We start from the raw sequence: 14643 nt of genomic DNA, 5'->3' as shown, positions 1-14643 counted from the left end.
AATAAACTTCTTTTATTTTTTGATTAAAATCAAAGATCGTTTGAGATGATATTTTTCGATGTTTTTAAACTTCATTATTTCGAATAACTTTTGCAATTTCATTATGATTAAGACCTTCATGAATTAATTGTTTATGAAGTTTAAAATTATCTTTAGAAAGTGCTTCATAATTTTCTACAAACTCATTACAATGTGATTCTTTTAATTTTATTTTGTTTTCTTCAGTTGTATTGTAATGTGCAAAATAAGGATAACTTTAATCTTTAATAAATAATGAATCAACTAATTTTTCTGTAACCATCATCTCAAGAAAATAAAGAGAACCGCATGAGTAAATTTGTCATAAAAAAACTCTGAGATATTCATTATTTTCAAATTCACATTTTTCTTCTTCTCTCTTCACAAATTCCTTCATGAAATTAGTAGAGATTTGCGTGTTCTTCCTGAAGAGTATAACATCTAACTAACTATGATATTAAAAGAAATAGGAAAATTTAAATCAAATAATTTCATGATAGATTCAATAGATTGATTCAAATTATTCTCTTCCAAATCGAAGATGATGCTTTGAATGAAATTAAGATATTCCATTACATCTAGTTTGATTCCTTTTGTGAACTCTAAACTCATTTGAAAGTTTTCGTCTATGATAACTAAACGATCAAAATTATCACAATATTCACTTTTTGATAGTTCTCACCCCTAAAATTCAATGTAATCACGAAATCGAGGGAATGATTTTATCTCTCTTGGAAGATGATAAAATAGATAAAATAGATGAAAAGATATTAATTGTTGTTGGAGATGTTCACGGAGATTACGACCAACTTATAATACCATATGATTTATATAAACGTTGTACAAATGCAAAACTAATTTATATTGGAGATTATTGCTCAAATTCACCTGACAACGAAAAAGTGTACCATCACATTGTTTCCACACTTGATGATCCGAACATTGTGTATATTAGAGGAAATCATGAAGCAAGAAATTATGATCGAAATAGTTATTTTTACAAATACAAAGTACTTAATTTCAAAAATGCATATGCAGTTGATTCTGATTTAAATGAAATTGATGAACTTAAAAATGCAAAGTATTTATTTACTCATTCTGAATTTGTAAGTCTGACTCCAAATGAATTTGAAACAGTTTCAAGCATAAACAACATACCATTAGAAGAAGTAGATAATTTTATATATAGATATGAAAATATTTCTGAAGAAAAAACAAAATATCCGTTTCAAAACATCTTTGGACACCACCATGCATACGAATTATCAGATGAAACCATGGGAAGGTTTGAAAATAATGAGATTCGTATATTATGTATTGATGTAGATTCGAGTTTTGTTTTCAACTACGGAGTTAAATCCAATATTTGCTTCTTGGTTCTAAAGAAGGATGGCTATGAAGTTTACCGTAAGGTTATAATCCATAAAGAAAAGAAAAAAATTTAAATAAATATATTTGTTTATTTATTTTTGAAACTTATTTTAAATATATTTGAATTAGTATTTAACATGATAACATCAAAATGTAATCTAATTTCGATACAAATTTATTAAGTTTAATATTTAATGATTTTTTGATAAAGAATTTTTAAAATTATATTGAATTTAAAAATAATAAAAACAATTTCCTAAAATATGTGTATGTGTCATAAGAGATATTTTTTTAGAAATTACACACTTGAAAAAAAAAGATTTTATTTAGGCCACATTGAAACCGATGAAAAACCGTTGGACATAGCAACAAAAATGTTCAATCTAAGTTTTCTTTCTCCAGTTTCCCAAGAACTGAGTGAAAAACTCAACTCTGAAGACCCAAACCTCTCAGAGATCCTCTTGGACCAATCTTGCCTTCGTGCATTGCGTGCAAATCATAAACCACTCATTGATGTGTATATTTAATTTCTAACTTCAGTCTTACTAAACACACACCAGAATTATTGGATTTAACTTTAAACGTTAATGAAAATAACCACCAATTATCAGCTAAAGCATTTTCCGTCTTGACATCAGGAAATGACAAGATTTTCGCCTCAATCTTAGAAGACAATGCAAAAAGATTAAACGATTGCCTTGATGATGTTTTCACAACAAAAGATCCAATTAAATTGAATCGAATTGCAAAGATTATCCAATCCTGCTTTGTCCAACCAAATGACCTCAACGATGGTCGTGGCTTTGACCGTATTCTTGATTTTCTGAATTACTGTGATTTCCGTTCTGTTTTTGATTTATTTTGTTCAATTATCGAATACGATGGCGGAACACTTCCAATCCAAGATGACATACACCAAAAACTCGCCAGTCAAATTGTAGGAATCATCAAAAATACGCCAACCGATTTAACTGATGATAGACAAATATTATTATTAACTAACTTATTCAAGCTCATTTCCCTTATTCAAGACCATCCTCTTTTTGAAGATCAACTCACTCCTGATGATTTTCAATCATTACTCCTCTATGAATTTACTGGTGCATCAACATCACTTCTTAATGCAAAATGGGCTGCCATTTGTTCAGTTGAATCTACAATGTCCTTTAGTGGCATCATTGCCGAAAACATCAAATATGTCCTTGACAAGCTCGAGAAAATCGAGAAATTCATGCCTTATCACGAAACAATTCTATTGTTGATCGGAAAAGTGGCAACCGTTGAGTTAACGGTCGCTGTTAAGCTGAAAGAGGAACATTTTGGCAAAAAGCTTGCTGAGCTTGTAAGGGCATTTCCAAAGCATTCAAATATACACATAGCTGTTGTTGAGTACTATAAGAAAATCCATGAAGTCGAAAATTTGAATAATGATATTCTCGAATCACTTCTCCCAGTTGTAATCGATTTTATCAAAGAAGATGCATCCGTAGAAATGCGTTCATTTGCTTGGAACTTGTCATCAGTTGTAATGGAACAAAATAATGAAATCAAACTTGAAGAAAAATTAGGAGGCGATGCATGGAAAAAGATTGAAGAAATCAAGAAGACAGTGGATACACCTTATGGAGGCGACTTACCACAACAAGAAGAGAATGAACCTGGATCTGATTTATCATCTGCTCAAATACAATTGTTACTTCGCTTTTTAATGGCAAATAGCCAATGAGATATAAATAGGAATCTTACTTGATCTTATATAAAAGAATTTAAATTTTTATTTCTTTTTTAGAGAACCCAATTTTAAACGGTTTTGTGGACGATAAAAAAAGTAAACGGCCATTGGCGCAGAAAACAGATTTTGGAATGTCTTCAGCATTTACCAAATCACAATCACAGTCACAGTCGCAGGCGTTAGATCTAGAACATTTACAAGAAATATTACGGCCAATTCGTGAGTTATCTGCAATTTGGGATATTCCTTTATCTGAATATCTTGATTCATTTTTGGAAAATATAACAAATTTAGATTTCAATGATGACTTTAACCCAGATATATTAAATTTTTCTCAAGCAGGACTTTTTCTTCAAGGATCAACAAATGTTTTTGCTAAAAAGGTAAAAGCACTATACGATCTTGTTTTAGGTTCTTCAATTGATTACGGAGGAGCTGAAAATGACAAAGGTGAAAAAAGAAAAAAAAGAATTGTTGATTGGACATTAGATGGAAAATTAATTGACATTGAAGATCCAGACATTAGTGGTAATTTTTTACTTGATGTAGACAAACCAAAAATCGAAGTTTCAACATTTCCAAAAATTCCTTTTTCATTATTAGACTCTTTAGATTCATCAGCTAAACGAATGATAGGCGAAAATTCTTTCAGAGTCTATTCTATTCCAGAACAGAAACACGGTGTTATTTTATTAGATGCTTCACTTGATCCATCCGAGTTAGAAATATCAGATGCTGAAAATATTTCGTTTGATGAAGATGAAGAAAATTATCCCCCACCTCCACCAAATGCTGAGGCCTCACAAGGAGTCACAAATACAGAAGAAGAAGAAAAAAAAGAAGGGGAAGAATTAGAAGATCAATTTTCTAAAAATGATGATGACTTACCGCCTCCCCCACCAGACAGAGAACAAACAGATACTGAACTAGAAGACGCTCCAACAATTACCGAAGCGCCAATAAATAAGCTTCCAGAACTTCTTGATCCGAATTCAAAAGTTCGTTTTGCGATACGACCGTTTAAGAAAATCACGAAATTTCGAATTCCGAATTCATTTGAAGACAAAAAGCTAAAGAAAGAAAAGATTAAGAAACCCTTTCATTCTGATATATTTGGTGAGATTTTTGAGAAAGTTAAAATGTATCGAAAGATGCGAATGGAAAAAGAAGATCGCGATTCACTTGCAATTATTTTACCAGAGGAAACAGGACGTGATCAAATTCTTAATGACATTGATACATACATCGAAATGCCACCACCAGTCGATGAAGATTATGAAATTGATGAAAATGAATATGTTGAATTTCCAAATAATGATATTCAACATTTTGATAACACAAGAACTGTCGATGTTTATGAACAAATGTGTCGACATTTTATCGCTGCTATGATCGAAATGGGCCAAAAACAAGTAATGAGAAGTCATGAAGCGATATCATTGCAAAGATGGGAACAAAAGTTAATACCTGTACTTGAAAGGGAAGATAAAAAAGAAAAATTTAATATAGAAAATTGCGGAGAATGGATTAAAGACGTTGTAAGAGCACATGATAAAGTTTATTCCTTTAAAGCATTGACTCAAGATTTGGAAATAGAAGAAAAATCAAGAATTTTCTTGACGCTTTTGGTAATGGTAAATGCTAGAAAAATCGTACTTGAAGGTTATCAAGAAGGAATAGAGAATGAAGATTTTTTAATTAGATTGCTCGAATAATTAATTATTTTTTTGTTAATAAAATATTATAAAGCTTTTAATTTATAGATATATAAATAATAAGTTTATAAAAATCGCAAAATCTTTAAAAGAAATTAAAATACAAATTATTACAAGTGATGATAAGAGAACGTTTACTTTCGTAAAGGCGATAAACGGTCAACCGGGATGACAATTTTTTTAAATTTCATCAGATGAAAAAAGAACAAAGATTTCCAGCAAATTTTGCCGAGGGCGAGCCACCAGGAGAAATTTTTATCTCTGAACTAAATGATAGTTATTATATTAATTTTTGCAAAATCCAACCAGGTCAAGCAAGAGGAAGAAAAAGTCAAGTTACATCAAGTTATAAAGTTTCAAATTATACTTCTTTTGAAATTGATCTAGAAAACTTACATGTTTCGTTCAAAAGCCCAAATCCATCAATCGCAATATCATTTTCTTTTCTCGCAGTAAAAGACCTAACAGATTTTCTTGAAACACTGTCTGATATGGTAAGGATAGTCCACTCACAAACAAAACAATCATTATATACATTAGGCTCATTTGATTTTGGTCCCTCACAAACCAATATTACATTTTTGCCTAGAATTAGAGCTGCCACTGATCTTGTTTCCTTCCAATCAATTGATCAAAAGCTGAACTTTAATACAATCGATGAACAATTAATAATTAATTCAGATAATCTCGCGGAAGTTACCTCAACCCCCTTTAAACTCTACAATGCTAAAATTGATGATTCGGTTCTTTTTAGTGTTTTTCAAATCTGTTATCCCAAACTTGATGATTTAACTCTTGAATATGAATCAATCAAGAAACAATGGACACTTATTTTCCCCAAGCAACTTGAAAAACAACAGCAACTTCAAAAAGCTATCAAGCTTATCGAATCAGACATTCTAAGCAACAAATATTTCGAAGGAAACAAAAAATTACAAAAAACCGCTCTTAACGTTCTCCTAACGTACTCCATCTATAACAACGATGGCGCTTTCTATTATCACAATGAACTTGAGTTCTTAATACCATTGCTTGATGCTTATGTCAAGCAATATGGTAATGATTATGATCCTTCGAAATGTGAAACTGAACTTTTCAATATTTATGACTCATTTTATAAATTTGGAAAATTCGATGAATATAAGAACCTAAAGAAGCAAAGGTTCATCAAGCCAATGTTGGTTGACCTTGGAAGTCAACTTAAAAACAATTTTTCCGAAATGGTCCATTTTCTTCAACAACGAAATATCATATCATTGGACTTCTTTATCAGCCAAATAAGGAATTGGTTCGTTGAAGCCTTCGATTTGGAGAGTATACAGAGGTTATGGATCTCAATTCCACATCTTGAAAATTCATTTTCTCAATCTTCCGAAAGTTCTTCTCCGTCACTAGAAAAGTTCTTCGCATGCTTCGTTACGGCCATTTTGTATTTGACGGAAAAGGAAATGATCGATATTTACCCAATCTGCGAAAATGAATTTGTGGAATTTTTCCAAAATGTACTTAAAAAGGTCGACATGAATAAGCTCCTGTGCTATGCAAAGAGAATTTACGGGTTCTATTTTAAATAACTCAAAATGTTTAAAGTCATGAATTTCATAAAAATTAAATTTTCTTTTACTTAATTAATATTTTTAACTATTAAATATGTAATGCAGCGACAACATCTTTTGCATGGAACTAACTCAGCATAAATATCCATTGATCATTCAAATAAGTTTTTTAGCATAATATTAAATTAAAAGAGTATTACAATATTGGGTATAATTTAGTTTATTATTTAATAGAGAGAATTTTTTTTAGTGATTAGAATAACACTAAGATAACAATAATGTTTTACCAACTTAATTACATAATATTAATTGGAGTAATAAAAAATAAAAATTAATTTTTTGTTATAATTTAAACATATAACCCTTCTTATCAAGCTTTGGATATAATGAATAAAATGTTATAAAAAACTTTTTTGCAAAATTTCAAACTTTCTAATGATTAAAATTCTATTCATCAATATAACATATTTTACTATTTTATATCAATCATTTACATATTCACAATCGAATACATTTTCTCAATTAAATACATTCAGTCAAAGTAATAAATTTACGAAATCATTTTTGATAAATCCTTCATTAACGTTTATGAGCACTTACACATATTTATATTCTAACACACAAATAAATTCAATAACATTTTCATATATTAATTCATCACATACATATATTGAAACAGAATTCATTTATTACAATTACACAATCATTTTTTATCCGACATATTATAATAGTTTTTATTCTTATTTCTTTGCAATTTTATATTCAAATGAATTTCAAACAAATAAAAATCAAAATGTAATTAACATTTTAATTTGTTTTGCAGTCGTTGCAATTATTATAATAACATTACTTATTATTCTATTAATTAAAATCCATCAGAAACATTTCAATGAAGAACAAGAGACAGAAAATGCCGTACAAAATAACATTGAAACCCAAAACACGTTTCAAAATGCAACAACAACGAATAATATTGAAGAAGATCCATTTGCAGATGATTTTAAAGAAAAAAAATTCATCAATCAACTTTAAGAATTAGTAAAAATACATATTATTGTATTTATGTATTTACATTTTGCTTTGTCAACATATTTGTTAATAGGTAAAATGTATAATGTATATTGCGATTTTGATGATTTTCATATGCTTGTATGTTTATATCAACTTTTGTTTAGGTAATTTTCTTTCTAATGTTTTCTGTGAACATTTGATCTTTGAGTTGATTTTGATTATTAGCAATATACGCTTCATTTCCATTTCTTATTGAAAGTGAAGATTTGATGTTTATGGAAGAAGATTTTGATTGAGAATTTTTGTTTATATTTTTTGCACTAAGTAAATTTACTATTTCTGTGTAACCTTTTTGTTGTGCAATTTGAAGTGCTGTAAAATATTATTAAAACATATTCCAAATTATTAAAACATATTATAAATTATTAAAACATATTTCAAATTATTCAAATGAATATCTTTTGCATTAACATCAATTCATTCTTTATCTAAAAGTAATTTTACTATTTCTATATTATTATTTCTAACTGCTATATGAAGTGCTGTTTCAAATTACCAAAACATATTCCAAATTATTAAAACATATTTCAAATTATTAAAAAATATCCAAAATTATTCAAATGAATATATTTTGCATTAACATTACAGAGGAAACTTCTTCAAAATAACTTTCAAGTAACCTGTTAACAGGTTAGTTACTTAAGTAAAACATTGGATATTAAATTAATTTAACTAAATTATGTAACGATTTTTAACGTATATATTATGGAAACCTATGTTTAAAGTTGGCCTTTCATTGGCTGTGACCAGTTGCTTGAGTTGCTTTAAAAAACTTTGTTTATTTGAGCGCTTTGTGAAGTTGCTACTGAAATACATGAAGAAAACAATATGAGCGATATGTTAAATGAAATTTAATTTTGGAAAACATTTTCATTCAAGACAAACGAATTGTTGCTAACTTAAAAATTTGGTTAACCAGTTAAAGCAGGTAAAATTTTATTAACATGTTAATAAAAGATTACATAAATTATTCACAGTTTAATTATATTCAATCTTCATCATCCACGCCATTTTCCATACCAACATTTTCAACATCATTTTCATTTTCAACATTATTTTCAACATCATTTTCATTTTCAACATCATTTTCATTTTCAACATCATTTTCGTTATTAGCATTTTCATCATCGACATCTTCGTCCACATCTGTTTCATTCTGTTCGCTTTCCTCCCTGTCCACTCTTTCCCAAACTCTGTACGGGAACTGTTCATATATCAAATTCCATTTTCTCGAGTTATTTGCAGGCGTTATACCGAAGTACTGATATTCGTTACCCATTTTCACCTTTGTGCAAAGATATTTCACGTTATATCTATCTATGTACTCGGTGTCTTCCGGATTCATCAACAGCATATTCATTATGATCAATCTTTCATATGGATCCATTCCATGCGATTGCGACCAGCCCGGAAACACCTGCAAAACCTTTCTGCCCGCTAAGACAGTAATCGGATGCGCGTGCCAATAATCGATCGCCCAAACGCTATCACGAGGTGTGTTATAGATTACCCACGACGCGAATCCGTACGGGTTCTCATCCACAGAGTACAAAGGCGACGGAAATCGGAAACAACGTGTTACCGCTATAGATCCAGAGAAACATGTGAAGAAAATCAACAAAATAGAAACTATTCGACTAAATCTTTTGAAGAGATAATATATTATACGAGAACAAGATGCTACTGCTAATGGTAACCAACAGGCATTAAATATCTTAGTGTTATCTAGTTCCCAATGTTGGTACATTATGTAGTTAGCAACTAAAAAAACAAATAATGATGGAAGATACGCCTTAAAATGTTTCAAAGTAAATGTTAACGGTGAAATGAAGTTGGCCAAGATGAAAAATGAGCCAAGCGAATTCCACCACATCTCAAATATGTTATTAAATGCACTATTCTTACTCAATGGCTCAAACCTCATTTGCATCTTACTGACGCGATTAAAAAATGGTATAAGTTGTGGTATGACTAATATGACTGAGATAATCCCCAAGACAAAAAAGCATTTGAAGTCTTTGAGAAAGATCTTCTTGTCGGTCCATTTAATATTTAAGAGAATAAATATTATCGTCCATTGTAACATTGCAATTAATGAATGCGCTTGAACTTGAGGTAAGGAACTAACTAATAAACCAGCCCCTATAAATGTACTTACTGATGGAGATATGTAATTTTCACGAATTAATAAGTAAAGGTATGAATAAACTATTGGAAATGAAAATAAACTTGATCGTTGTGGTAACAAAATGTGGACGACCGTTTGGAACCAAGAACCGTCTTTTCGGGGGGTCCAATGGTGCACATAATCAAGGTGAAGTACCCGACGGTTTTCGGGGTTCATCCATGATTTGAACCCAAGACCCCCAGTTAAAAGAAATAGATATGGAGCAAGAATACCACAAAACCAATGATTTGTAAATAATAATGAAAGACGGCTTATTAGGAATAAGGTAGAGAATAATGGAATAAGTGATGGGATATATAATGCTTGATGATAATTAACATTATAACATCCAAGAAGTGAGGCTGTATAAAAATCTGGAATGATTGGATAAGCGAGTGAACAATTCGCATAGAATGCAGACGTGAAATCAAAAAGAGAATTTCGCGGACCAGAATTACATCCATATACAAAAGATGATACAAGTTGAAGATGAAATGGTAAATCAGCAAAAGCACATCCTCGAGTTTGTGCCCCATTATACATAAGTCCCGTATAAAATAAATATCCAATTGCAATAAATGGTATTAAAACTCCGCAAATTAAAACTGAGAGATAGAAAATTTTGAATCTTTTTGCTCGATTTAAAATCAAATAATTATAAAATGCTAATATTACTGATGGTGTAAATAAAAATAACATGTGAATAATACCAGTTACTAAACTAAAGCCGAAAAAATAGTTTAAAAATAGGAATAAGTATGTCGATAAAATAATTCCAAAAGGTGCTCCAATTGAGAATATTGCAAATGGATCATATACATTGGTCAGTAACATTGAAAATATTTCAAATCCACACCAACAGGATATTGCTACATCTAAAAAGCAAAGTAAAACAGACATCCAACCCGTATTTTTAGAAATTCAAAAGTTTATAAATTCTGCCTGAATTTGAATATACTTTGATCGGCATTTGGTAAAAAGAAATTTATTTTTATGATCATGAGTACCTGCTCAAGAAACAATGAATTTAATAATCAATATTTTTTCTCGATTGGTATATCCAGCTTTTGTTGCACAAATGAAAGATTCTAATGTACATATTGAATATTTGCTACGATTACGAGCAGAAGATAAAACAATTGAACGTGATTCAAATATAGCCAACACTTTTTCAGCATATTTGTTACATTTAAATACTTATAGTTCAATTTACCAACGTGAAATTCTGTATATCGTGGATTGGATGAAGAGGACTCATTTTATTCCAAATCTTTTAAATCAGCGAATCCTTTTTATGATGAATGCACAATCCTGCTAATGTGAAGTGTCTAGCAATCAATTTCCCTATTGCCAGCTTAAACTTAAACTTTCGGAGATTGACAAAGGGCATCACGATATGTTATTGAAAGAAGGCGTTAATCCGAATGAAATTTCAAATAATAATTAGCTATGATGAAATCGAAAAACTTCAAGAAATATCATTACAAATCAATCTTAATTTTAATCGAACAGTTCCAAAGTCACGTTATAGAATATGCAATTTTATTAATGAATGGGATTTTACCAATTGGTTATACAACATTTTTTGGTTCGATAAAATGTTTCAAATATTTACTTACGAATGGTTCTGAGATAAAATCCAGATGGAAATCATTCACAAATGATTCATTTATGCGAACAAAAACACTAATAATTTAGAGAGCAGCAATTAAATTCCATCAAGAAATACATAAGGCTTTTGTGAAATAAATTTTTAATTGTATGATCTTTTTATAAATTTACTTTTTTATTCATGATGTTGTTCAACATTTTTCAGTTTTGCTTGAATTTTAAATAATATTTAACTTCTTAAATTTTTGCTGGATAGTATGAAATTATTTCATTTATAACGTTAATATTCGTGTTATAATTTTTTTTTGAAGAAAATACGTTTATCTTGACGACCGTTTATATCCATCTCCCACTTTTAACCGATCTCTGTCAATTCATCACAAAAGTGACAATCACCTTGAGATGTCAAATCCAAACAACGTTTCCGACCTCCCGCCATTAGGTGGAGTTAAAATCGAAACACTAACAGCAATATCTTACTCTGCAAAAGACAAGTTGGCTCCGAAAGGAACTATTTGGTATGGCTCAACTGATGGCTGTGTTTATATTAGTGAAAAACCTTCACCAACCTCCCCATTTGGCCTAATTAGCAGAGTTCCTACTGCTGTCAGTAACTTCCAAGTTTATTCTATTTATCATTTTGAAAACCCCAAAGCTGCTATAATTCATTGGCTTGGAGGGAGCGGACAACCAGGTCCAGTTCAAATTATTTATCCGGGCGCTTTGAAGAACACCATTATAGATGAGGCTAATCGAGTTGTTTGTTATTCTTCTCCAAAAAAATCGATTTTTGCAATTGTTACAGGTTTAGATGTCACAGTATATGAATTTGTTGCACAAATTCCTGTAGTGAAACAAAAGTTCCAATCACAATATCGAATTATATCGATGGAAATTTGTGAGAATTCAATATGTTATTATGCCAATGGTGTTTATAATCAATATTACTTTGAATCCGAAGAGACTGTACAGCTCTCACAAATAGCAGTCGAAACACCCTTTGTATATCGAGTATCTCCATCCAGTTTCCTTATCGGATACAAAGAATTTATGGTCATCACAGGCGAAAAAGGTTCCAGTGGTACTATGCTTCAGTACGACAAGGAAAATGGCTTTCCAAATAATGCACTTGGTTATCAAGATAATTTTTATATTTTCTTCGAAAAGAAATTTTATCGATATCCATTAGTACAAGAAGAAACCACTGAGCCGCTCTTATTTGATATCCCAAATGTTCGATTTATGACAATGGTCGATGATGATCTTGTCGTAGTAACCGATGAGCGCATCAAAATCATCGGCTCGATGCCACAAGCAGGTGAAATCGCCGATGTTATCCTCAAGAACAAGTCATCACAAATTGATCAAATGTTATCAAAACTTAGCAGACCAATTTGTTCACAAGTTGTTTATGATGTATTTTTGGTTTTATGGGGAAGAGGACATCAACATGAAGCCTTAGAACTAATTTCTCGACATTTATTGATATCAAATATTGATTACATTATTTCATTATATCCCCTCTTAAACAACACAAACCCGGTCACTGAAGGATTAGAAAAGGTTTTAGATGCCAAAGACCCCAAATTTATTGATGACTATTTGAAATTTTTATCGTTTGTCCGGACTGAATACTCACGCGATAACATTGCCCATGAGCCCAAGACCTTAGTTATGGTCAACACAGCATTAGCGCAGTGTTATGCAGCCAAATCACAATGTCGGCAATTAGATGAATTAATCAGAGAAGGAAATTTGGACATGTCATTGTTACAAGACTTTATCAACAAGTGCCAAACCACCAAAGTTGTGAACATCATTCCAGCGTACGCTATCTACTTAGCGAACACCGGCGAACCAGAAAAAGCGTTTGACATATGGCACCAATTGGACGATGCGATGATTAGCCACAACAAGAACAACCCAATGTTTATAACAGAGGCTTCATATGCCATCCAAAAGTTCAGGGACAGTGACAAACTAAAAGGAAGTTTAAGTTGGATCTTGAAGCGAGAAAAGAATCCTCCCGAGTTAGCCATCAATGCATTGTTGTCACCTAACCATGACACTGACACAGTCCAAAAATGGATTCGTGATAACAACTTAGAGAAATATAAGATGCAATACTGCATATATATTAGTACGCAAAAAGAAAACAAAATTAGAGGTAATGGTATTGCTAATGAGACATTTTTATCATTGATTAATATATTAAGTGAAATAGATAACGATAACTTTAACACTGAAAAATTGTTGTTCACAAACGCATTCAAAGCTAATGGAAGTAAATCGAAACAAGAAGCTAAAGACGAAATACTAAACATAGCTATTGAAATATTAAGGACCCACCCCGAATCAACGAACCCCAACGAAGCATTCAAAAACTTGAACGATAAAGTTGACAAAAAGGTTTTGTACCTTTTGTATCAATTCACTGAAAAGTACGATAAGGCAATTGACTTGTTTACAAGCGATGGCACTTTCCCTATCGCTGACATACAAAAGTTTTGCCGTGATGCACCTAACCCCGAAAAAGCATTCTCTATAGCATTAAACAAAATCGACCAAAAGGATATAGTGGCTAAATACGCCGGATTTATACAAGATAATTTGTCTTATATGAATGTGGCAGAAGTTCTTCAAATGATCCCAAGTAATGCACCAATTAAAAAGGTTAGGAGTATCATTTCTTCGGCTTATAACTTGTTGACAATGAGATCACATAATTTGGATAATAGAATTTCAATCACAAAATCAATTATTAGAGATCAAACATTTGAAAAAAGTTTGTTACAAACAAATTATTGTACACTACAAAAGAATATGAAATGTGAAAAATGTAATCAGAACTTATTGGATGACCAAATTTGTGTAATGGTGCCTGGTGGATCGGATGGCAAAGTTTATCACTCAAGGTGCAAGCCAACGCTCAAATAAAGATTTGAATTTTGGACATCGTTTTTATCGTTTTGTGAATAGTACAATGTCAATGCATTTCCCTTTTATAGAATTGTTTTTAAGTTTGAAAATATATAACAAATAAATTGTTAATGTTAAAAATTCATTTTCAAATATAAAAAACAGTTTTATAAAAAGATAATAATAATTTTGATACCCAAGAATTGTTAGGTTTATATAGGTAATGGTTTAACGTCTTTAAACGTCCTCTAAAAGTAATATGTACAAGTAAGTTCACTTAATGCTTTGACATATGATAATGTTGGTGAAAATGTAATTGAACCTATCATTGTTTCACCATTTGTAAGTTCGAATTAATGTTAAAAGTTTTCAAATGATTAAAGGTTTGTCTTTATAATACATATGCATAAAAGTATATTTATAAATAATATTTTATTTTATGACTTATTTCACAAATTTGGGTTTTTATCAAAATTAATGTGT

General features: G+C 30.6%; 5 protein-coding genes across 5 annotated transcripts; 4 read left to right on the top strand and 1 right to left on the bottom strand.

The window, feature by feature from the left end:
• Positions 1-1763: 1763 nt before the first annotated feature.
• On the top strand, positions 1764-3115 carry GO595_005601 (uncharacterized protein; the record flags this gene model as incomplete). The annotated part of the gene is made up of 2 exons (XM_067918862.1): positions 1764-1878; positions 1950-3115. The coding sequence occupies 2 exons, from the start codon at positions 1764-1766 to the stop codon at positions 3113-3115; spliced, it is 1281 nt and encodes a 426-aa protein (XP_067774233.1).
• A 137-nt stretch (positions 3116-3252) lies between these two features.
• On the top strand, positions 3253-4836 carry GO595_005600 (condensin-2 complex subunit H2-like; the record flags this gene model as incomplete). Its single annotated transcript, XM_067918861.1, has 1 exon — positions 3253-4836. One exon carries the CDS (start codon positions 3253-3255, stop codon positions 4834-4836), a length of 1584 nt encoding a protein of 527 aa, XP_067774232.1.
• Positions 4837-5327: 491 nt separating this feature from the next.
• On the top strand, positions 5328-6410 carry GO595_005599 (TBC1 domain family member 17; the record flags this gene model as incomplete). The annotated part of the gene is made up of 1 exon (XM_067918860.1): positions 5328-6410. One exon carries the CDS (start codon positions 5328-5330, stop codon positions 6408-6410), a length of 1083 nt encoding a protein of 360 aa, XP_067774231.1.
• A 2041-nt stretch (positions 6411-8451) lies between these two features.
• GO595_005598 (uncharacterized protein) lies at positions 8452-9210 on the bottom strand (the record flags this gene model as incomplete). The annotated part of the gene is made up of 1 exon (XM_067918859.1): positions 8452-9210. One exon carries the CDS (start codon positions 9208-9210, stop codon positions 8452-8454), a length of 759 nt encoding a protein of 252 aa, XP_067774230.1.
• A 2433-nt stretch (positions 9211-11643) lies between these two features.
• Positions 11644-14178, top strand: GO595_005597 (uncharacterized protein; the record flags this gene model as incomplete). Its single annotated transcript, XM_067918858.1, has 1 exon — positions 11644-14178. The coding sequence occupies one exon, from the start codon at positions 11644-11646 to the stop codon at positions 14176-14178; it is 2535 nt and encodes an 844-aa protein (XP_067774229.1).
• Positions 14179-14643: the final 465 nt, after the last annotated feature.

Source organism: Histomonas meleagridis, assembly GCF_020186115.1.
Source record: "Histomonas meleagridis strain 2922-C6/04-10x chromosome Unknown contig_36, whole genome shotgun sequence".
NCBI lineage: Eukaryota > Parabasalia > Tritrichomonadida > Dientamoebidae > Histomonas > Histomonas meleagridis.
This window is presented reverse-complemented; position numbering and strand designations above follow the sequence as displayed.